Below are 23685 nucleotides of genomic sequence, written 5' to 3' on the forward strand. Positions count from 1 at the left end.
TTCACATAGTCTCCTTCATTTACTGAAGGAGCAATGATTGGAATGTGAGTGCCATCTGTACAGCCAATCACGCCTGGGAACCGTGAGAATAAATGTAAAATTTAAGTAGTAGTTCAAGTATCACCACATCATACATTAAGTTTTGTTCATCCTGATACCTGCAATTTTGTGGAATCCCTCTTTGATAAATCTTGTGGGTCTGTGACCGGGGAACACCACAGACGAGTGCAGGAGACGTTTCAGTGCAACTGTAACATTCCTGACTGCCCGACAGACGGTAGCCTTGGAAACGTGCTCAGCGTCACCAATATTATACAGAAAGCTCCCGTTTGCAAGAAACTGAAGTGCAATACAAATAATATGTACAGAACTGAGAGGATGTCCGCGATGTGTCACATGCGTAATATATGGCCTGAGGATGTTATTCAAATAAATTATAGATTGTGCTGAGAAACGGTAACGTTCACACAGAAAATCATCAGGAAATGATAAAATGTCCAAACGCGCTCTGATCACTCTCTCCCGGCGGAGAGCTCTGCGGAGAATTTGGGCTTCACGATCTACTGGCTCTTCAAGGAAGTGGCACGCCATGTCCGACACTTCCTACTGTCAGGTTTCCGACAAAGGGGCGGAGACAGTCAGGGTTAGTTGTAGTAAACCTGCTAGGGGGCAGGTTAGCTTCACGGAGTGTGTCGTCATAGTGACTCACTCAGGCTGCAGCTGAACTCGCTTTGTGAAACCGAAAACCCAGAGTTTTCGTTAACTCAGGGTATACTTACTCAGTTTTTCCACTAAACCGGCTTCCTGAAACAGGGCCCTGGGCTCTATTTCAGGAAGCCGGTTTTAGAAAACTCAGAGTGAAAAACGATACTCAGGATTGAGTAACCCCGAACTGTCCAACTCGGAATATTCTGTTTCAGAAAGGCTGATAACAAATTATTTTTCCAGTCCCCCCCCCCCCAACCGCCGGAGTTGCTTTAACCCCAAGTTAAACGCGCGCACTGAGGAATACATAAAGCCCTGATTAGTGGAGCACAGATTAAGCGAGTCACCATGGAGACGGAGGGAAAGAAGGCGCGGTCAATGTATCTTACAGCGCTTGAGGCCGAAATTCTGATGGCAGCATATGCCGATAACATGCAAATTTTGCGGAAAAAAAGTAACGCAGCCTCAGCTGCAAAAGAAAGAGAGCATGCATGGCAAAACATAGCCGACAGAGTCAATGCGTGAGTGTTAATTTAAACATTGATCTAGGGATTTCCACCCATTTAACACGTTATTTTATTATATTTTATTTTGTGATGTGATGTGAGCGCAGGTGCAACCCAACAGGCCCCAAACGTTCCTGGCAGCAAGTAAAGATGAAATATAAAAATATAGTCCAAACAGGTGAGGTGTAATTGTATTATGAGCCATAGTGCTTGGTCTGTTTGTCCGATGTAAATCAATTGCAGTTAGAGGCTACATTAATTTCCCCTCTGTAAGCACTTATTGAAATTATCTGAGCACATTACAAGTACATATCTGCACACACCGGCTCACTCCTTGGCGGCCGCTTGTCGGGGCCTGGGGCCTGGGGCTCGCTCGGGCCCCTTTGGAGGTGGGGTGCCCCCGGCCTCTCGGCCTGGGGCTCGGTCACTCAGGCGCAGCTGGGGGCCGGCGGAGCTCACGGGCGCGTCACTGCAACTCCCCCTGACTTCTGCTCCGCGGCTGCTGGGCGAGCCCTCATCTGGGACTCTCCTCAGCTCTTACTGGGACAGTGGCGCGGCTGCCCCTCTGTTGGTCTTCCTTGGTCTCTTGTGTTCTGGGGGCCTCTGGATGTCTGGAGTTTTGATCTCCTCCATACCCGCTTCACACCCTGGAGGACGGGGCTGTGGCCCCCCCACACTCCCTAGCAGATCATTACATGGAGAAACCTTTGGAATGCAAGCATGCTGATCCACACAGGTATGCACACATGGGTATTCACAGACGCGGACTAAAGCTTTCTTGGCTGCTGCCTCAAAGCACACTGTGCGCTTTCTATCTTGCGTGCTGCACAATATCGTTTATTATTTAGTAAATATTGATATCTATGACTAGCTAGTTTATTGTGATGGTGCTTTGTTTTCTCTATTATTATGTTGCTCTTTGTTGTTTGCTGTCTCCTCTGTTTGTTTTTTTTGTTTGTTTGTTTTTTCTCCATACAGGTGACCCAGGAGTTCTTTTTTTTTTTCTCTCTCTCTTCCCCCCCCTCTCACCGTCTCTTCTCCCCTTTGGTTTTCTTTCTTTCTCTCCCCCTCTTTCTCTCATTCATTCCCCCTGTCCTATTTATAAAAAAAACAAAAAAAACAAAAAAAAAAACAAGTACATATCTGCTTACTCTGTATGCTCAAATGTGACCCGTTATAGCCAACAGAAAAAAAAAAAGCGGAGGCCCGAAAAACAGGTGGGGGTCCTCCACCACCACTCACAGAGGCTGAGCAGTTGGCTTCCACATTTGTGATAATGTTGGCAGCATCACATATGATCTTCACAGTGCAGAGAACACAAATTAGCATCCATTACTATAATGAAATAATTTGTTAGTTTGAAATGCTACAGGGAACTATGTACCTGTACATTAATGCTGTGGAAAGACTTCCTGTTCACATAGTCTCCTTCATTTACTGAAGGAGCAATGATTGGAATGTGAGTGCCATCTGTACAGCCAATCACGCCTGGGAACCGTGAGAATAAATGTAAGATTTAAGTAGTAGTTCAAGTATCAGTTTTGTTCATCCTGATACCTGCAATTTTGTGGAATCCCTCTTTGATAAATCTTGTGGGTCTATGACCGGGGAACACCACAGACGAGTACAGGAGACGTTTCAGTGCAACTGTAACATTCCTGACTGCCCGACAGACGGTAGCCTTGGAAACGTGCTCAGCGTCACCAATATTATACAGAAAGCTCCCGTTTGCAAAAAACCGAAGTGCAATACAAATAATATGTACAGAACTGAGAGGATGTCCACGATGTGTCACATGAGCAATATTAGGCCTGAGGATGTTATTCAAATAAATTATAGATTGTGCTGAGAAACGGTAACGTTCACACAGAAAATCATCAGGAAATGATAAAATGTCCAAACGCGCTCTAATCACTCTCTCCCGGCGGAGAGCTCTGCGGAGAATTTGGGCTTCAACATCTACTGGCTCTTCAAGGAAGGAGCACGCCATGTCTGAGACTTCCTACAGTCAGGTTTCTGACAAAGAGGCGGAGAAGGTCAGGGTTAGTTGAAGTAAACCTGCTAGGGGGCAGGTTAGCTTCACGGAGTGTGTTGTCATAGTAACTCACTCAGAATTAATCTAAACTCGCTTTGTGAAACCGAAAACCCAGAGTTTCCGTTAACTCAGGGTATACTTACTCAGTTTTTCCACTAAACCGGCTTCCTGAAACAGGGCCCTGATCCCACAGAACAGCTACTGGAGCACATACAGCTGAAAGCTATGCTGGGTTGTATAGGGGCAAAGTGCCGATCCCTGTCCACCACCCAAATAAACTACAGTGGCCATGTCAGCGTGGTGTGATATGAATGGCTGCTTGGATAAGTTTACCTGGAGTGGCGACAGAATCGGGACATGTGGGGAAAAAGCAAGGCAGTGAAGATGGTACTGCAATGCTTCCTTTGGGTAGTGTTCTGCTCCTTGTAAGGTTTCACCTGCTAAACACTGGAAGGATAATGTGCAGTTGCACTGGTGTGACTGAACATTTCTAGGTGACGTCGTTTAGAGACCCATCTCCATTTTTGCTGTTGCCTTTGTAACATTCAGATTGTCAAACCTTTTAGCATCATGTGAAGACTTGTATCACAGCCTGGAGTGTCCCCACTGTTAATGTAGGCCTGTTTAAAACTGTGTATTCAATGTAATAGTTCTCACAGGATTAATAGGAAATCCTGTTTTTATGACGTGTTTACATTTTTGCGTTTGTTTACATCGGAGGATAATGTTTTAACGCACTGAGTTTTTCCCACTTCCACGTGTATCTCCGGTTTCTCCAGCAGGGGGCGACGTATTTTCAGTAAAGTCAACCCGGTCTCATGTATGCGGCTTACTAGTCGGAAGTACAGTGTCGTTGCGCCGTGCGTGGGGCTTTCGGACTTCCATGAACGCCCGTGTGTAGCACAATGGGTAAGATTCATTTTGTATTGTCATATAATAGGATTGTGTGTTCTCGTGTTGTGTACACTGGGCGGTGACACTAGCAAACAGAGGAGCCGTTTATCCCGCAACACGGGGACGTCTTAGATGTGTGGTGTTGGTATGCTTGGCTGGACGGGAGACAGCTGAGTGTCCCGTCCTGTTCCTGACCGTAACAGACACCCGGCAGTGACTGGAGCTCTCCCACGGTGACCCACGGTGAAGCTCGTCTTAGTCACGGGTGATTTATTCGTCCTGCCGGTGCAGCAGGTTAAAGGCTGCTGTGTGATGATTCACTCCTACCGTAAAATTTATGGTCACGCAAATGTGCCCGCCCACTTAAACGTTTCCCTTCGAACAGAGACCGGGGATTAACGCTTACGTCATAGCTACGTCGGAAACGCAAATCCCTCCCCCACCGCAAATATTTGATTGGCCTGGACGGTAATTTTCCGTCATTTCCGGCAGCGCTGACGTCAGCGTCGTTAGCCTGCGGCGTGTTTTTGGATTAGCGTAAGATAAACGTTTATCGGGCGAATCACATTTGAAACGGATTTTTGTGACCGACCTACCTTAATAGTATGAACCAGTCACAGCTGAGCATCCACGCGGCGGGTCCCACTAACGTCAGCGCCCGTGTTGATTGGTCCGTGTCCGACAAACGTCATTCACCTACCTGTGTGACTGTAGCAGCTGTGCTGCAGTCTGCCGGCGGATAACTCGGCTAGCTGAAACATTTGCACCATGAGCGTAACAGCCCCGTGAGAGGACAACGAGCTGCTGCTGGGACACGAACTCAGGTCGGTGAACTCAGCACCGTGTATGTGCACAGGGAGGGGGGAAACCATGGTTACAGGGGGAAGCGTCCCAATAAAACACACGAGGGAAAAGTACAGACATCATTTACTGAAGTAAAAGTACAGATCCTTGTGTTAAAATACTCCAGTACTGGCTGAAGTACTTTCTTGCCTCCATCAGTAACACACTGCGCTGTCTATAGTCAGGAAATATTAAATCATTACAAAATACGAAAGGCAACATGTACTTTTAAATATATGAATTATATTATTTACACTGATGTTAAGCTCTAAGATGTTCATATTCCACTGTCCTGGTGCTGTCATTTCTGTAATTGCAGTTTATTGTAACAAAGTCCAACAACAGGAAACCAAACCTGCTGTGCTCTGATACAGTGATGCAGGCTCTGAGTCGGGCAGCACTTTAGCAGCTTCCACAACACTGTCATGAACACAGTAAAAAAAAAAATGTAGTAGGTGTAGTGCATAGACCGCTCCAGACGTTACGATACGTTCATCAGGAGAACTCCACAAAGTCGCTTTGAATGACTTCCACAGGCTGGTGATGAACTGGGTCGCTCACATGGATTACTGTAACGCTGCATCCTCTCAGACTGAGTGAATGAGACTGATCACAAATGAATCAGCTATTTCAGATGATTTTGTGACTAATCATCTTCATCAGAAAGGTGGCTTACAGTAGTCGTGACCCAGAGATTCTGCATATTGACATAATATCTGTGTCACCCAGTGTGTGGGAATGATGTTTGACAGCACCGCTGCAGGGAGGCCGACACACCGCAGCTGCATTAGATCCGTACTGGGTCCTGACTGAGTTGTTGTTGGTGTGTGTTCAGCTGAAAAGCTGCAGCTGCGTGTAAAAGAACGACAACCGGAATAAAAGCGTGTTTAGAATGGTTAGTGTGGTCGGGTCTGCCATGGGTTTGTTACTATGACATATTTGAGTTTTTTGAAGTTATAGCATAAGAGAAATCAACAACTCAATCATACGAAACAAATCTTAGTTAGACATTGCAGTGCTGTAGCTTTGACAGCCTGTGGCAGATGAAGGTGACAGACTGATACCTGTGCAGGGTGGGCTATTCTGAATACTTACCTGTAATAATAAGACCTTAGTCCAAAATGTCCCAGCTCATATCTGCAAATAGAGAAGAGTTCATGTAATGAAATCAAGCTTTCAAAATTGTGTGGGAGTTCCACAGGGGTCCGTTTTAGGACGGCTGCTTTTCTGTTTCTACATCAGTGACTTATGGACAGTTGTAAAGGTGTCCAGTGTCAGATGTATGCAGATGATGCTATTACATATGTATCTGCAAAGACTCCACGACAGGCAGCAGAGCTGAACAGAGGTGGTGGGAGTGTCTCGGTGGTTCAGCGATCACTCTTTGACTCTGAACTGTAACAAAACGCTCTCAGGGTGTTTTACAATCCGGTGTAAAGTCTGGAATAACTTTTAAGGTCGGGGGGCGGGTTCATTTCACTGCAGTTTACTGCATGTGGCGAATAAAATTTGATGAACTTGAACCATTGTGATAGATCAGAGAGAAATCCAAAAAGTGGATGAGTTTGAATATCGTACAGGAGCTGGGACCAGAGGATCATGGAGCCTGCAGACTACCAAAGTACAACACATTATTTGGTCAGTCAGCGTTTTCATTTGAAGGCCCTCAGAAATGGAACCGTTGACCATCTGCATACAAATCATAACAGATCCTGGAGGTGGAACAAAAACAGGGCTGTGGACACTGGTGTAAATCAGCCTGCTGTGCTGTGGCTGGATAACATGCCATTTCTAACATGCATCTCCATTATCTCCTGTGTGTGTGTGTGTGTGTGTGTGTGTGTGTGTGTGTGTGTGTGTGCGCGCGCATGCAGACTCATTGGATTGATCTTTGCTGTATCCCTTTAAGAACGTCCAACCAGGGACTGTGCTTGCAGATGTGCTGACTGCAGATTTCCCCAACACTATAAACAGTTCATATGCATAATCGAAACTAGGACAACCAGTGAACAGTGGCCTTGGGAACAGTGGCCTTGGGAACAATGGGAATTTTAGCTCCTTAACATGTGCCACCCTCTTTTTAAAGGGACCAAAAGTAATTGGACATTTGACATTGGCAGGTGTGGGCAATTCGTTCTTTATGTCATTATCATGTAAGCAGATAAAAGGCCTGGAGTTGATCTGAGGTGTTGTGCTTGCATGCTGTCAAAGGAGCTCTCCATGCAGGTGAAACAAGCTGCGAAACAAGAGAACAGACCAAAAACCATCTGAGAAAGTAACACAACAGGGCTAAATCTACAGTTTGGCATATCCTGAGAAAGAAACTGACCATGAGCACCACAGCCACTGTGCACTAGTCACTGGTCTGTACTTTAAATCCATCACATTATGTGTTTATCCTGCACTGACCTGTAGTGCAGCGTTTTCATGCACACTTTCAATAACACAAAGTTAGCGAGCTGTGTCTGTTTGTTTTGCAGCATGTTTCACAATATGAAAAACATAATGTCACATGTACACATCCAGTAGCTGATTTAAAAACACAAGTGTTTACATGTAAGCTTTCAATTTCCAGTTTATCAAAACGACTGGACAGTCGTTGCCTTTAAATCTAAGCTCTCTTCTTCCTGTCCTGGCTTTCTTATCTTCCTCCATCTCTGAGTGAAGTTGGCTCTTTCTTTTTTCTCCCAGCCAGATTCAGCAGCTGGACCTTTCGCTGCAGCACACTGTGTATAAAACTGCACACAAACAGTTTGTGTGTTTGCTGTGTTTATAGAGCCGATAGAAACGTTGGATTTAAAATTGCATGCCAATTAAAAAAAACATCTCTGCCTATATGCTCACTCATTTTTTTGTAGATGCTGAAGTACAGCAACCAAAATGTATGAACATGTGCAGCTGTGCCTAAAGCCCCACTGACCCACGCCGACCTTGACTATAGCTCTGCTTTTCCTCTTTCAGTCCGTTTACCATTTGAAGACACAATACAGTCTAATCATTAAATCTGAATGCAGAATTACATGAAAAAAAACGTGTTACCTAAATAGGACGTGATGTTGCTGGAAAGACAGATGTCATTAGATGGAAAGGCCACAGAATCCAGTGGGATTAAATGGGAATGAAATGCTGGCTGATGTACCTACCAGTCAAAAGTTTGGACACACCTACTCATTTAATGGTTTTTCTTTATTTTTACTACTTTCAACATCGTAGACACAAACTGAAGACATCAAGTATATGAAGCCAGATATATGGAATTACGTATCAAAGAAAAATCAAAAATAACTCTAAATAAGTCTTATATTTAAGATTCCTGAAAGTAGACGCCCTTTGCTTTGTTGACAGCGCTGCAAACCCTCGGCCTTCTCTCAGTGAGCTCCATGATGTCGTCACCTGAAATGGTTTCACCTCACAGGTGAGCCTGTCAGGGGTCATTGGTGGGATTTCTTGCTTTCTTAATGAGGTTGGGACCATCAGTTGTGTTGTGCAGAAGTCATGATGGGACACAGCTGACAGCCGTATTTGAAATCCCATCTGGTTTGCATTTAGTTGGACCATCATTTATTTTATTTTTGACAGGACAATGAGTCCAAACACACCTCCAGGCTGTGTAAGAGCTATCTGACCAAGAAGGAGAGTGATGGAGTGCTGACCAGGTGATCTGGCCTCCACAGTCACCTGACCTAAACCCAATGGAGATGGTTTGTGATGAGATGGAGCTCAGAGTGAAGGCCAAAGGCCCAACAAGTGCTCAGCGTCTCTGTGAACTCCTTCAAGACTGTTGGAAACCATTTCAGGTGACGACCTCATGAAGCTCAGAGAGAGAACGCCAAGAGTGAGCAAAGCAGGAATCAAAGCAAAGGGTGGATGTTTAGAAGAATCTAAAATATCAAACATGTTTTGAGATATTTCACACTTTTATGTTTACTACATAATTCCACATGTGTTCATTCATTCAGTTTTGAGGCCTTTGGTGAGAATCTACAATGTAAACAGTCGTGAAAATAAAGAAAACCCATTAAATCAGAAGCTGTGTCCACACTTTGACTGGTAGTGTATAATAAATATTAGCCTGTAGTCGGTATTCATTAGTGACTTGGTCTTATGAAACAGAAACATTAGGTTTTTGCTTTTAATTCAATCTGATATGTTAAATATATGCTAAAATCTGTGTTTAAAATATAAAGTATGTAATAATGTAGTAATACTAATCGTCACATCAAAACATTTGCAACATAGTTTGTTTGATACATCCTGATTGCATTATTTGTAACAACCAGGACAGGAGCGAGGGAGGAGAGTAGAGGAAATTAAGAGTGCAGCAGATTGATGAGACGCCAGGTGAAGGTGAGGAAGAGGTGAGTACCCAAAAGACCAAACACAGGTAACAGTTTAAAATGGCCATTTTGGCAGAATAGAAGCAGATACGTTGAGACCAGAGCTGGTAAAGCTTAAATATGCATGTAACTACTTCATTGAGCTTTACGCTGCTGCTTAAAATAAAAAATAGTAACAAAGCTGAAGAACTCTTACTGCACTGATAGTTAATCGTAGTATCATTCTGTGACAGGCAGCTACACACATCTTACTTCAGCCTTTAGGTAGCACTCTGTGTGTGAATTTTTAAATATTTATTTAACTGTAAAATTGTCCCGATTCGGCTGTGGTCAGGCAGGAAGAGGACCCAAAATGCAGGACGCGCAACACACAGGAATGAACTCAGAAAAACGCTGCTTTAATAACAGAACTAAACTAGACTGGGAAACCAAAACCTAAAACTCCACACCAGGGATCACACAGCATGAGGGAGGACGCGACACTGACACAGAGAAACACAGGGCTTAAATACACTGGGGCATAACGAGGGGAATAAGACACAGGAGGAGAGCACAGCTGGAAGAAATCAGACACGACGAGACCAAAGGGAAGCAAAACTAGAAACACTGACATGAGACACGGACCTTCAAAGTAAAACAGGAAACACACCGGCTGAACTCTAGACACGTAAACTTAGTAGAGACTGGGGAGACAGAACACAGAGACCTGAAGTGTGGGACAGAGTTAACACCGGGAAGCCAAATAACAAAACCTAAGAATTAGAACTCAGGAAGTACTACAGAACTAAGGAGCTAGAAATACTTAGGGCAGAAACCAAAGCACAAGCAGTCATAATTAGGGCTGAACGATTATGGAAAATAATCTAATTGCGATTTTTTTGCCCCAATATTGCGATTGCGATGCGATATGCGATTATTTTTTAAGGTCTTTGTCTTCTGTATTATTAAACAAAGACAAGCAATACATCATATAGTATGGCCAATACTATATTACATTAATTTTAAACTGTTCTTTCCTGGAAGACAGACCTCTGTTATGATGACATGAGGTGATGCATGAATTGATGACTGACATTTTTATTTAACTTCTTCAATCACAACAGTATATTTGAACATACACAATAGTTTATTTTTAGCTTACAAACATCTGAGCATAAAGTGCTGACAAGGAACCCTGGTGTAAACATTAAAATGAAAGTCAGTACAATGTGCAGATTGCAGAAATATACATAAACAAAATCAGTGGCTTTACCACACTCAGTTTTTCAACATCTGTGAACTACTAGACAGTCATTCAATTAAAAAATAATATTAAATAAATAAAACTAATAAATAAAAAATACACACATCTTACTGATCTCTGCAGTCAGTAACATTACACATAAAGTGCAAACATAATAGCAATTGTATAAACACACACACAAACACGCCTTTAAAGTTTAAAGGCGTGAAATTGGACGGTCTAGTTCTGATTAGCGTCACCGCTGTCTCGGTGGAGTTTAATAAACTCGGCCGTCTGCTTCTTGCTATCTAAAATATAACCAGACACTGGTGTAAATTCTCCACTGTCTCATACGTCTGTTTAATAAGTTTTCTGTTTGACGTTTAGTCAGCTGTGTGAAAACCAAGGAGGAACCCACCCGGGGGATTAATAGTTTTATTTTATCTAATCTAATAACTTTAATCTCAGCCAAACCGATTTACTCACGAACAAACAAAACACTGAAAAAAGCCCAACAATAACATTTTTAGGTTGTCTAAGTGACTTATATATTACGTTTAACCCGAGCAGCGAAACTCCGCGGTGATCTGAAAATGATGTGCCGGGAGTTGTGCCGTTCTCGGCCGCATCAGTAACCCTCGAGCTCCCGGCTAGCTGTCGAGCTGGTGGGTAGCAGACGCCTCTGAAAACGTCGAAGCACTTTTGCAAATATGGGATATCTTGATAAACCGAGCAGATATTTGATGTTTACACAACTACTTTCTCGCCTGAAAATATGTTAAAAGTTTATTTTGTGACCCAGAAAGATTAGTATGAGTAATTTTAAAACTTAGTAGCGGCCGCCATTGCTGGAAACTGGAGTTTGGCTGGGCCGCGCTATGAATTCTGGGATATGGTAGGCCACGAAGGACACACCCGACCCATCCTTCAAATTCGGGGAAAAGGAGGACGCATTTGTCGGCTACATTCGGAGGAGTCTACGAATTTGGACAGCCTTCGGCGCGTCGCTGTGACGTAATCGGTCTACAAATGCGGCCTCAGGAGGAAGCAGCCCATGAATTTGGACATGTCCAGAGTATAATCGCAGCCTTTGCGGTTAGAAAATTGCACTTGATCATGTCGCGATATATCGTTCAGCCCTAGTCATAATCCATGATAAAATAAAAAGTAGAAGTACAAAACTCAAAACACTGGCTCACCGACCGGGACCATGACAAAAATATAGTAAAAACTTTTAAAAAGTTGCTTTTTTTGGGAAAAAAAAAAAAAGATTTCAGGGCTGGGCTAAGCCCTGATTTTTTTCACTGTCCTAACAAAGGCCCAGTGTCAGAGAATTACAATCACTGTCTCAGTACAAGAAAGAAAAATAACCATAGCATCAATGTAAAGAATCAGTAAGTTCCAGGGCCATAATAATAATGGATTGGATTTATATAGCGTTTTTCAAGGCACCCAAAGTGCTTTACAATGCCACTATTCATTCACTCTCACATTCACACACTGGTGGAGGCAGCTACAGTTGTAGCCACAGCTGCCCTGGGGCAGACTGACAGAAGCGAGGCTGCTATATCGCGCCATCGGCCCCTCTGGCCAACACCAGTAGGCAAGTAGGGTAAAGTGTCTTGCCCAGGGACACAACGACCAGGACAGAGAGCCCTGGGATCGAACCGGCGACCTTCCGGTTACAGATGCGATTCCCAACCCCCTGAGCCACGGTCGCCCAAAACACATGTAGACTGGTTGGGCAAATTCCCACGCACCCTCAAGTATCCACGAGAGGGTGAAGAGCTGGTCCAGTGTTCTGCGACCAGGACAAAAACCGCATTATTCCTCTTGTATTCAAGGTTCGACTAACGGATGGACTCTCCTTTCCAGCTCCCTGGCATTTCCAGGGAGGCTGAGGAGTGTGATCCTCCTATAGTTGGAACACACCCTCCAGTCCCCCTTATTAAAGATGGAAACCCCCCCCCCCCCCGGTCTGCCAATCTAGAGGTACCATCACTGATCAAACAACATTGTAGAGGCGTGTCAACCACACAGCCCTACAACATCCAGAGCCTTCAGGAACTCTGGGTAAACCTCTTCCACCCCAGGGGGCCTACCACCAAGCAGTTCCTTAACTGCCTCAGTGACCTCACCCCCGGGGATAGACGAGCCGTCCCCGGACTTTGCTTTTGTCATGGAAGACAGTGGGATTAAGGAGTATTTTGTTTATTCCTTCCACCGCCTGACAGTGTTCTCAGTCAAAGTCAGCAGTGCTCCACCCGCACTATACACAGTGCAGGTAGAGCACCGCTCTCCCCTCCTGAGTCGTCTGACGGTTTGCCAGAATCTCTTCAAGGCAATCCGAAAGTCTTTTTCCATGGCCTCTCCAAACTCCCCCCGCACCCGAGGTTTTGCTTCACCCACTGCCCGAGCTGCGTTCCACTTGGCCTGTCGGTACCTATCAGCTGCCTCCAAAGTCCCACAGGCTAAAAAGCCCAATAGGACTCCTTCTTCCACCTGGTGGCTCCCTTCACCTCTGGTGTCCACCATGGTCCCCTGTACCCCGGGGTGGAGACAAGCAAACCGTCCCGGTCCCGCAGCAGCAGGGAAGCCCACCATCTTGACCAGATGGCCAGCTATTCCTCCTTGTCCGCTGCCCCAGATGGAGAACAGGGAACAGGGGTGTGAGAAGACCTGATACCTCACTCCGCCCACTCATTTGTGATGTTTTTGCATGCTGTTTTAAAGCTTATTTAAAACGGCAGAGGGGCATGGCACCAACAAGCCTCTGTGTGGACAGCTCCCTCCCAAGAACCCTCAGTGTCTAAGTGCGATTTAAAATTGAGAAGTGGGCACTGGCATGAGAGGTGAGGCTGAATAAACAGACCATCCTCTGGACACAGTTCAGTGTACTCACCCACAAGGCCCTATATGCATTTGTCATGACCGTGTACGTAATGCGAGTGTCTGTGGTGTGGAATAAATTTGAGGCTCAGGCAGCCAGGAGGGGACAGAGGAGGAATACCTCCTACCTGAAGCCAGTTCCCCCGCTGACCCCCATGGGCACCCCCATTCCCCAAATCCACCAAGGGCAGGGGGGCCCAGGCCCATCCACACTGGGGCAGTAGCACCACTGAGCCCCAGAGAGCTTGGGGTGGCCCACCCGACTCCAATACAGGGGAAAAACTACACCCACCCCAACATTCAGTCAATGGACACCCAGGTTCACCCATCCTCCACCTCTGCTAGACCCCCCCACCCACAGAGTGGACTCCCGAAGAGCAGAGACCACCTGCAAAAGATGGTCCCAACCTACCCGTTAGCTAAAGAGGCCCCCACTTCCACTGATTTGCTGAAGTCTGCCAGGGCCAAACCCCCATGCACGGGGGCCTGCATGCACCAACCCACAACCCTGGTGACACCCCAGCTAGGGCTGCTCAATTAATCGAATTTTAATCACGATTACGATCTGGGCTTTCAACGATCATTAAAAATGACTGAGCCGATTATTAGCCCCTCCCTCATTTATCCGCGACACCTTAAAGGTCGGTCCGTGAAAATATTGTCGGGCATAAACCGTCCGTGGCGCAAAAAAGGTTGGAGACCGCTGATTAAGAGGACCCGAGGGAAGCTCGGAAAGCTAAGCAGAAGTTATTTGGAGAGGAGAGTGACTGCTGTTGGTTGAAAAGAGGTAAAAAACTTCAGTGGTGTTGCACACTATTTTATATTATTTTTTTAAAGTCATTGTTAACCCTTTAAAGCCGGTCAGAGCAGCACGCTCCGTGTTGTGTAACTATTTTTAAATCCCTGTAGAACCTGAACCGTGTAAGCTAGCGCAATAATTTGTTTTGCATATGAAACCGGAGGAGTTGTACTTACATCTGATGCCATCAGCTTGTCCTCGGTCACGGTTTCGTTCCACATATAGCTTTGCAAAAATTGCATAAAAAGCGCTTGCAGGAACAAAAGCATAATATTCCAGAAACAGGCTTTGCCGTTCCTATCAGCTGTTCGTAACACTTCCCACAGTGAAATGATGCACCTGCTGTTTTCTTTGCAAATTTGCATCATAGGATTGTTTTTTGTTTTTCCTGCAGTATATAAAAATTGCTGTATCTCCAAAATAAAACTATGAAGACACTCAAAATAAATTTCCTGTTGTTGTAAACTATTTTTTGCAACTTTATTGTATTTAAAGTTTTGAGGGATAAACCTCTTAAATTTCTCCAAGTAGAAATATATGTAAACAAAACAAAAGCGATTTTCAATTTTTTTTGTAGTTTATTGCACTTTTTTGCAATTTATGTAATTACTATGGACTTAATGCATACATATTATTAAAATATGGGCTATAACAGTTGTATTGATGTATAGCAACTTGAAATGCTCCCACAAATGGCACTACAGCATGTAAAAAAATAATATAAGCTCTGGTGGACTTGGTTCTATAGTAGGTCTTAAAGGGTTAAATAAATATCGTCAAATAATCGTGATCTCAATTTCAGTGAAAATAATCGTGATTATCATTTTTGCCATAATCGAGCAGCCCTAACCCCAGCCATGACCCAGAACCCAAACTCCCAGGCCCAGCCAGAACACCTGGTCCGCAAGCCTGTCCCGGACCCGTTCAGGAGCTTCATCCTTGGTCCTTTGAAACATTTTTAAGATAATACACAGGTTTATCTTTCAAAGCAATTTAGAAATGGACGATTCCAGAGATCTAAACCAATTTGGTGATGGTTTACTCGGGATTATTGAGAATAAATAACTGATTCTGAAATTTCTACTTAAGTACATTAATGAAGTATTTGTACTTCTGGTAAATGCCACTATTCTCTGAGTGAGTCTTTATTACATACCGTGCTGCAGGGAAAAGCCTGTTCTCACCTTTGAATATATTTTGAATATCAGACGGCTCTTTTTTGCTTCTCATTTGTAAACTCTCTCCAGCCGACACACAAAAACAACAACACAAAGTAGTCACTACAGAGCAAAGTTTGGCCTATTCAGAGGCTGACTGTCTGGCGGATACTCGATGGCGCAGCTGGTTCTTTTTTACTGCCGTTGTTGAAGTAGACGACAATCAGGTATGTGCAGCTAACTACCATGGAAATAAATGATTAGCTCAGCCCATTCTTCTTTGGTAAATCTCTCAAGCTTCTCTGGCATGGACCTTGCTCTTCAGTTCACCCCATAGATCTTCAGTAGGAGGGCTTTGTGGAGCCCAGACAGTAATGTTCACTTTGGACCTGTAGAGGAAGTTCTTCATCAGGAGTGTCATATGTTTTGGGCTGTTGTCATGTTGGAAGACAAAGCAATGACCTTGACGTAGTTTTGCTGCTGACTTGAGGTTTTCTGTGACATATTTTGATTCCTTCCATCTTGATGAGATTCCCAGTTTGTCAGTCTGTTCCTGTTTAAGGTTCTTGTGATTTTCTTCTTTGAGACTACAATTCCCAACTTGGCGAAGTCATTCACTACTGTCTGCTGGGGTCTTTAAACCCATCTCTCAGTAGTTTGTTCAGTACTTTCAGCTCTCTTTGAATTTCTTGATGATCCTTCTCGCTCCAGTTTTTGGCACTTGGAAAAGTTGTGATGACTTCGTATATCCATTTCCCACTTTGTGAAAATCAGCAATCAGTCTGTGTGTGTCAGGGAGCTGATGATATTTACCCACTGAGGGAGTTTTTTTTGTTGTAAATAATTCAGATATTATTTACAAATAGAAATAGAGTAGAACAGAAATATCCTTTGTTGTTCCTCATTGGGGAGATTCATGTGTTCCAGCAGCAAAGACAGACCGATGGAGCATGCAGGGTCACACGAAAGTCCAGAATATAACACACAAAAAAGAAATAAGAGACTGTGCAGTGCAAATTTACAACAAAAGAAAATAAATGAATAAATATGTAATTTATGATTAATTTAAAAATAATTTGTGTGTTATACAGAAAAAGAATAAAATTAGAATGTGAAAGTGTTGGAAAAAAACACTTTGACAAAAACTTTCATTGTGGTTTAATACAACCCCCCATCATGCAAGCTGGGACTAACATAAATACCATTGTATTCACTGTAGTTGTAGATACTGAAATCAAACATCTACAATATAGCTAACAATATATAATTGCTATAATACAGGAAGGCAATCATTAAATTATGGTCTACCAATGTGACAAATCTGTTATTAAAGTTAAAGTCTTGAGTAGCAGTAAAGCTGCTGTTGATTATTGTGATTCAATTCAGTTGTGATTCAGGATAAAGACATGCTGTGGAAGAGAGACAGAGATTAATAACAGATATGATTCAGTGCAGAGAGGTCTGTTAACACATAGTGACTGAAGAAGAAAAACTCAATGCATCATGGGAATCCCCGGCAGCCTACGTCTATTGCAGCATAACTAAGGGAGGATTCAGGGTCACCTGGTCCAGCCCTAACTATATGCTTTAGCAAAAAGGAAAGTTTGAAGCCTGATCTTGAAAGTAGAGATAGTGTCTGTCTCCTGAATCCAAACTGGAAGCTGGTTCCACAGAAGAGGGGCCTGAAAACTGAAGGCTCTGCCTCCCATTCTACTTTTAAATACTCTAGGAACAACAAGTAGGCCTGCAGTGTGAGAGCGAAGTGCTCTAATAGGGTGATATGGTACTACAAGGTCATTAAGATAAGATGGGGCCTGATTATTTAAGACCTTGTATGTGAGCAGCAGGATTTTGAATCCTGGATTTAACAGGAAGCCAAAACAGGAGAAATCTGCTCTCTCTTTCTAGTCCCTGTCAGGACTCTTGCTGCAGCATTTTGGATCAGCTGAAGGCTTTTCAGTGAGTTTTTAGGACTTCCTGATAATAATGAATTACAGTCGTCCAGCCTGGAAGTAATAAATGCATGAACTAGTTTTTCAGCGTCACTCTGAGACAGGATATTTCTAATTTTAGAGATGTTGCACAAATGGAAGAAAGCAGTCTTACATATTTGTTTAATATGTGCGTTGAAGGACATGTCCTGGTCAAACATGACTCCAAGGTTCCTCACAGTGTTACTGGAGGCCAAGGTAATGCCATCCAGAGTAAGAATCTGGCCGTGTTTGAGCTTTGGACCAAATGGATTCTGGGATATTGCATTTCGTCATTTTGAGCTGATTGGAGACCAAAACAGCCAATCAGATTTTTTTGCATCCAAGTCTGTGATTGGCTGGTTTTGTGGCACAAATATAACGGTGTAGAGAAAGAGTCGAAAGGCAGAAATGTTGAGAGCGCGAGCGACACATTGTGAAATGCAAAAACTGAGCGAGAGGGGCTGCTTGTGTGTGTGTGTGTGTGTGTGTGTGTGTGTGTGTGTGTGTGTGTGTGTGTGTGTGTGTGTGTGTGTGTGTGTGTGTGTGTGTGTGTGTGTGTGTGTGTGTGTGGATAACAGCAAACATTGAAATACATTTTTTGCACGCAGGAATGAATTTTGTTCACTCAAATTTAGCTTTTCTTCGCTCAAAATAAATTTCTCCTCAAAATACAACACTTGCACCTGCAAACTTTTTTTACGTGCGTTCAGAATAGTGGCACAAAAATAACGCCATAGATCAGTTGCTATCATCTAACCCCATCTCTAGCATATTCGTCTGTCACACCAACCCCTGCGTGTCTTCTTTCACTGTATGTATAAAGCTTCCCTGTGGTCTTTCCGTCCCTGGCAGCTCCATCTTTAAATCTAATGGTATCTTAGACATTTAGAGCTTGTGTTTGAATGTCTGGATCAGCACTTGAGGGAGTTTCTTTCTCTCTTTCACAGGAGCTTTTTAGTTGCTTCTGCTAATTTAGTTCATGTTCACACTTGCATTCATCCTGAATAACTCTGTGCCCCTTTCATCTTCATCTTTAAACTTTAGTTTTCCCCACTGTGAGAAATCTGGGCGTCACCTTTTATCAGGCTTCAGTTTGGAAAAACATGTTGGTTTTCTTTTACAAACGTAAATACACTGTGTCTCAAAGTGAAATCAAAGTGGTTATACATACCTTTATTTCATTACATCTTGATTATTGTAGTTCATTTGCCTGAGCAGGTCCTCTCTGGATCACTTGCCAGTGTTTCAGTACTCTGCTGTCAGGCTTATCACTGGGTCCCCTTAAAGTGGACAGATTATGTCTTCCTGCCTCCTCATAAAGTTTGGGGCTCAGTTTAAAAGTGTGCTGATCATATTGAGACCCCTCCATGATCAGATGCCTCCATGATCAGTGAGCTGCTACATCCGTATGTGCCAGGTAGATCTCTGAGGTCTGCTGATCATTGCTGGCTGTACCACGATCCAGAAGACAGAATGAGACTGCCCTTTGGAGGCTGTGGCCCCCAACTTCTTCTGTTGGACCAAAGATCTGTGGACACTACTGTTACCATTTAAAAAGAAACTTATGACCTACCTGTGCAGACTCTGCTTGTAACTCAGGAATAATGGTAAACATGAACCTGTAGAATATAGTTGGGTTAACAGACATGGGGGCTAAGATTAACAGGAGTGTTGTGGGTGTTTTTTCAAACCTGATCTAAATAGTAAACACAACTTAGATGTTTGTTAAGGTGTTACTGTTTGGTTTCTAGGTGGCTCCTGTGTTTGCCCAGGTAGATCAGATAATTTTACACTGTAAAAAGCAGCAGCTCGTCTGGCTCATCATGCTCTGTACTTACCTGCACGGACTGAAGCTGTTCATATTAGAATGCAGCCCAAACTGAAGCTCCAGAGGCACCGAGAGACAGAGCGCAGTAACTCAGCAAAGATTTCCCAGCACTTCATTGATTATGAGCGGGCAGCTGCATCGGGCAAGTATATCACCACAAAGGGCTAATATAGACTAACTTTGCAGTTTTATGTGTTTTTAATAGTCCAGCTGGCGATGTAGAGCAATCTTAAAATGTGCACAGAAACTTAAATCAGACCATCATCTAGTTTAGAAACGTGGCTGGTGTATTGACAGATATGTGCTTCTGTTTGCTGACGTACTGCTCTTTCATGTTCTATAGCAGCAATGAAAGGCACTGTTGAAAACCACAAATGTCTTTCTTATCAATAAACCGTGTGACGTGGAACAGTCGGAGGATCCAGGGTCCATGTTCACTGATAATGGACAACCTGGTCATTATTAGCCATGGACACCATAATGATGAATGTTAATCTGTCCCCTGTGTGTCGCCAACAGAGACCAGCAATAATGCCACAGCCCAGAATGATGCTGGTGGTGACAGGAGATGATTTTGGCTACTGTCCCAGGAGGAACCAGGGGATTGTGGATTGCTTCCAGGCTGGAGGCATCTCCAATGTCTCGTTGCTGGTTAATGGCTCGGCTGCAAAACAGGCGGCAGATCTGGCTAAAAGGTAGCGTAGCCTTACACTGTATATGTAAAATCTAACACACTGCAAAAATACCATTTACAGTACATAATGTAATGTCTAGGAGACCAGAAATCTTTCACTTTTTCCTGCTAGTCCTGGCAGTTTCTGAAGACTTGCTTTGTTTTCCACGTCTTTTCGTTTTGTAACTCTGGTATTATTTTTTTTCTTTCATTTTCCTTTGCACTACACACTGCACCGGCTCTCTCTCATATATCTCTTTAAGCTCTGCTGCCAGAAAGACACATAAAGAAATTCTTTACCACCTATTTTAACTTTTTGGGCTTTTTTTTCTCTTTTCTCTTTAGCTTTTCTCATGCTTTTTATATATTTATTTATATTTTTACTGCTTTATTTAAGTGTTTTGTTTTGCCACTTTTATATTATTAGTGCTTCGGCTACATGTAAGCTATTTTGTTATGGATTGTGTTTAATGTTTCGGGTGCTGTAACACAATATTTTCCCAGTTTCAGGGATAAATAAAGTAGAGTTAGAGCCATACTTTTTTTCCTTCCTCTTTACATGACCACAGTGAATTTCAAAGCACACAGTGAAGTAAGACTTTCAGCTTTAGAGACGTTATCGACCATCTCTTCCTTCTGTAATTATTGGAAACGTAAGATCTTTGCCCAATAAGATGGATGAGCTCATGTCGCTAACCTGGTCACAGAGGGAGTACCGGCAATGTAGCATCATGATGCTAACGGAGTCGTGGCTAACACCGCTAACTCCGGACACAAGCGTGACACTACCGGGATTCCAGCTGCTGCGAGCGGACAGGACCAGAGAGAGCGGTAAGAGGAAAGGAGGGGGACTGGCAGTTTTTGTGAACGACAGATGGTGTAACCCTGGGCACATCACTGTAAAAGAGCAACTCTGCAGCAGAGACATTGAGCTGTTAGCCGTTAGCATGCGTCCGTACTACCTGCCCCGGGAGTTCTCGCATGTTATCGCGATAACAGCGTATGTCCCCCCCTCGGCCAACGCGGATGCAGCCTGTGACTCTCTCCACTCTGTGGTCAGCAGACTGCAAACACAATCACCGAGAGCCCTTCTCATAATATCAGGGGACTTCAATCATGCCTCACTGGACTCCACACTGCCCACCTTCACCCAGTATGTGACCTGCCCAACCAGAGACAATAAAACACTGGACTTACTGTATGCCAATGCTGAAGAGGCATACAGTTCATCACCTCTCCCTCCACTGGGCAGATCTGATCACAACCTGGTGCACCTTGTCCCTGTGTATGAGCCCTTAGTGCGCAGGGAGCCACCAGCCACCCGCACAGTACAGAGATGGTCAGAGGAGAGTGAGGAGGCTCTTAAGGATTGTTTTGAGTCGACTGTGTGGGAGGTGATTTGTGATGACCACGGTGAGGACATCGACAGCCTTACTACATGCATTACTGACTATATTAATTTCTGTGTGGATAACACCGTACCTACCAGGACTGTACGGTGTTTCTCCAACAACAAACCTTGGATTACCCCAGAAATTAAAGCTGTCCTCAAGCAGAAGAGGAGGGCCTTCAAATCCAAAGACAAAGAGGAGTTGAAAAGGGTGCAGACAGAGCTGAGGGGACTGATAAGGAATGGGAAGGAGAGCTACAGGCAGAAGATGGAGAACCAGCTTCAACAAAACAACGTTGGTGAAGTCTGGAGAGGCCTCAGAACCATCTCGGGCCACAAACAGCAGAACTCTCTGCCTGGGAGGGATGTGAGATGGGCAAATGAACTGAATCATTTCTTCAACAGATTTGATTCAGCCATGAGGCAGTCTGCAACATCGGCTGCAGACTCACCCACCCCCACTGCTGCTGCTCCACCTCAGACACTTCACACCTCCTCTATTCACCCTGCTCACTCCCCCCCACCCCCAACAACAGCATCCAATACACACTCAACACAAGGCTCCAGCCTGTCTCTCTCAACCACCCAGGTTAGGAGGGAACTGAGGAGGATTAATGGCAAGAAGGCAGCGGGTCCAGATGGCATCAGCTCGAGGGTCGTCAGGTCCTGCGCGGACCAACTGTGTAGGGTGATGGAGCACCTCTTCAACCTGAGCCTGAGGTTGGGAAGAGTCCCACAGCTCTGGAAAACCTCCTGTGTTGTACCAGTGCCAAAGACTTCAAGCCCCAAGGACCTCAACAGCTACAGGCCGGTGGCTCTGACATCCCACCTGATGAAGACCCTGGAGCGGTTGGTCCTGGCTCAGCTTCGGCGCCTAATAAGCTCATCACTGGACCCACTTCAGTTTGCCTACCAGCCTGGCATTGGAGCGGATGATGCCGTCATTCACCTCCTACATCGTTCCCTCGCTCACCTGGAGACCGCTGGAAGCACTGTGAGAATCATGTTCTTTGATTTCTCCAGTGCCTTCAACACCATTCTTCCCTCGGTTCTAAAGGACAAGCTGGAGAACTCTGGAGTGGACCATCACCTCACTACCTGGATCCTGGACTACCTCACCGACCGACCACAGTATGTGAGGACTCAGGGCTGTGTGTCGGACAGGGTCGTCTGCAGTACGGGGGCCCCACAGGGAACGGTTCTGGCTCCGTTCCTCTTCACCATCTACACTGCAGACTTCTCCCACAATTCCACCCAGTGCTTCCTGCAGAAGTTCTCTGATGACTCTGCAATAGTCGGCCTCATCACTGATGGGGACGACAAGGAGTACAGAGGTCTGACCCAAGACTTTGTGGACTGGTGCCAGCTGAACTACCTCCAGATCAACGCCAGTGAAACCAAGGAGCTGGTGGTAGACTTCCGCAGGCACAAGCATTCTCCACTGCAACCACTGAACATCCAAGGTATGGACATTGAGGCTGTGGACAGCTACAGGTACCTTGGTGTTCATCTGAACAATAGACTGGACTGGACTCATAACTCAGACGCCCTCTACAGGAAAGGGCAGAGCAGGCTGTACCTGCTGCGGAGACTCAGGTCGTTTGGGGTGGAGGGCCCACTCCTGAAGAAATTCTATGACTCTGTGGTGGCTTCTGCTATCTTTTATGGTGTGGTCTGCTGGGGCGGCAGCATCTCTGCTGGGGACAGGAAGAGACTGAACAGGGTGATCCGAAGGGCCAGCTCTGTTCTAGGATGCCCTCTGGACCCAGTGGAGGTGGTGAGTGACAGGAGAACGGCGGCTAAGCTGCCATCCCTGATGGACAACATCTCCCACCCCATGCAGCAGACTGTGACAGCACTGAGCAGCTCCTTCAGTGGGAGACTGCGGCACCCACGGTGTGGGACGGAGAGATTTCGCAGGTCTTTCCTCCCCACTGCTGTCAGACTCCATAATAAAGACTTTAACTGATCAAGCACACACATCCATACATATGCAATAATACTAAGTGCAATAATCCTTTCTGTCATCGTTGTATTTTTACTCAGTTGTATATAGTATTTGTATTTGTATTCTATTTTTATCTTATTGTATATTTATTTTATTTTATTCTACTGTATATAGTATATTATTTTATTCTATTCTGTACAGTTGTGTACTGTATTTATTCTTATTGTATTCTAATTTTTGCCTCATAACTTTTGCACTGTCCACTTCCTGCTGTGACAAAACAAATTTCCCACGTGTGGGACTAATAAAGGTTATCTTATCTTTAATTCAAGAGGTTTAAAAAGTTGTGCCGTCAGCATTAATCTTGTTAAAATGACGTTAACGCCATAACCGTTAACAAGCTAAGCACGCTAACGTGTTAGCGCCATGCAGCCCCTGCACGGGGCGATCCGTGTTAACTCGCTAACGGAGATTTGCCCCGTTAAT

At 44.5% G+C, this 23685-nt stretch overlaps 1 protein-coding gene across 7 annotated transcripts in view; it reads left to right on the forward strand.

Moving 5' to 3' along the window:
- Positions 1-3463: 3463 nt before the first annotated feature.
- The window catches only part of ydjc (YdjC chitooligosaccharide deacetylase homolog), a 32813-nt gene continuing 12591 nt past the window's right edge, over positions 3464-23685 (forward strand). Inside the window, exons 1-4 of one of the 7 annotated variants that reach the window (XM_026187601.1) lie at positions 4093-4155; positions 9264-9341; positions 19112-19330; positions 19708-19883. In XM_026187601.1, the coding sequence (XP_026043386.1) occupies positions 19310-19330; positions 19708-19883 (197 nt within the window). In that variant the 5' untranslated portion in view covers positions 4093-4155; positions 9264-9341; positions 19112-19309. The other 6 variants (XM_026187600.1, XM_026187603.1, XM_026187605.1 and 3 more) reach the window with 6 other exon arrangements.

The sequence above is a fragment of the Astatotilapia calliptera genome, chromosome 12, assembly GCF_900246225.1.
Source record: "Astatotilapia calliptera chromosome 12, fAstCal1.2, whole genome shotgun sequence".
NCBI classification, from domain to species: domain Eukaryota; kingdom Metazoa; phylum Chordata; class Actinopteri; order Cichliformes; family Cichlidae; genus Astatotilapia; species Astatotilapia calliptera.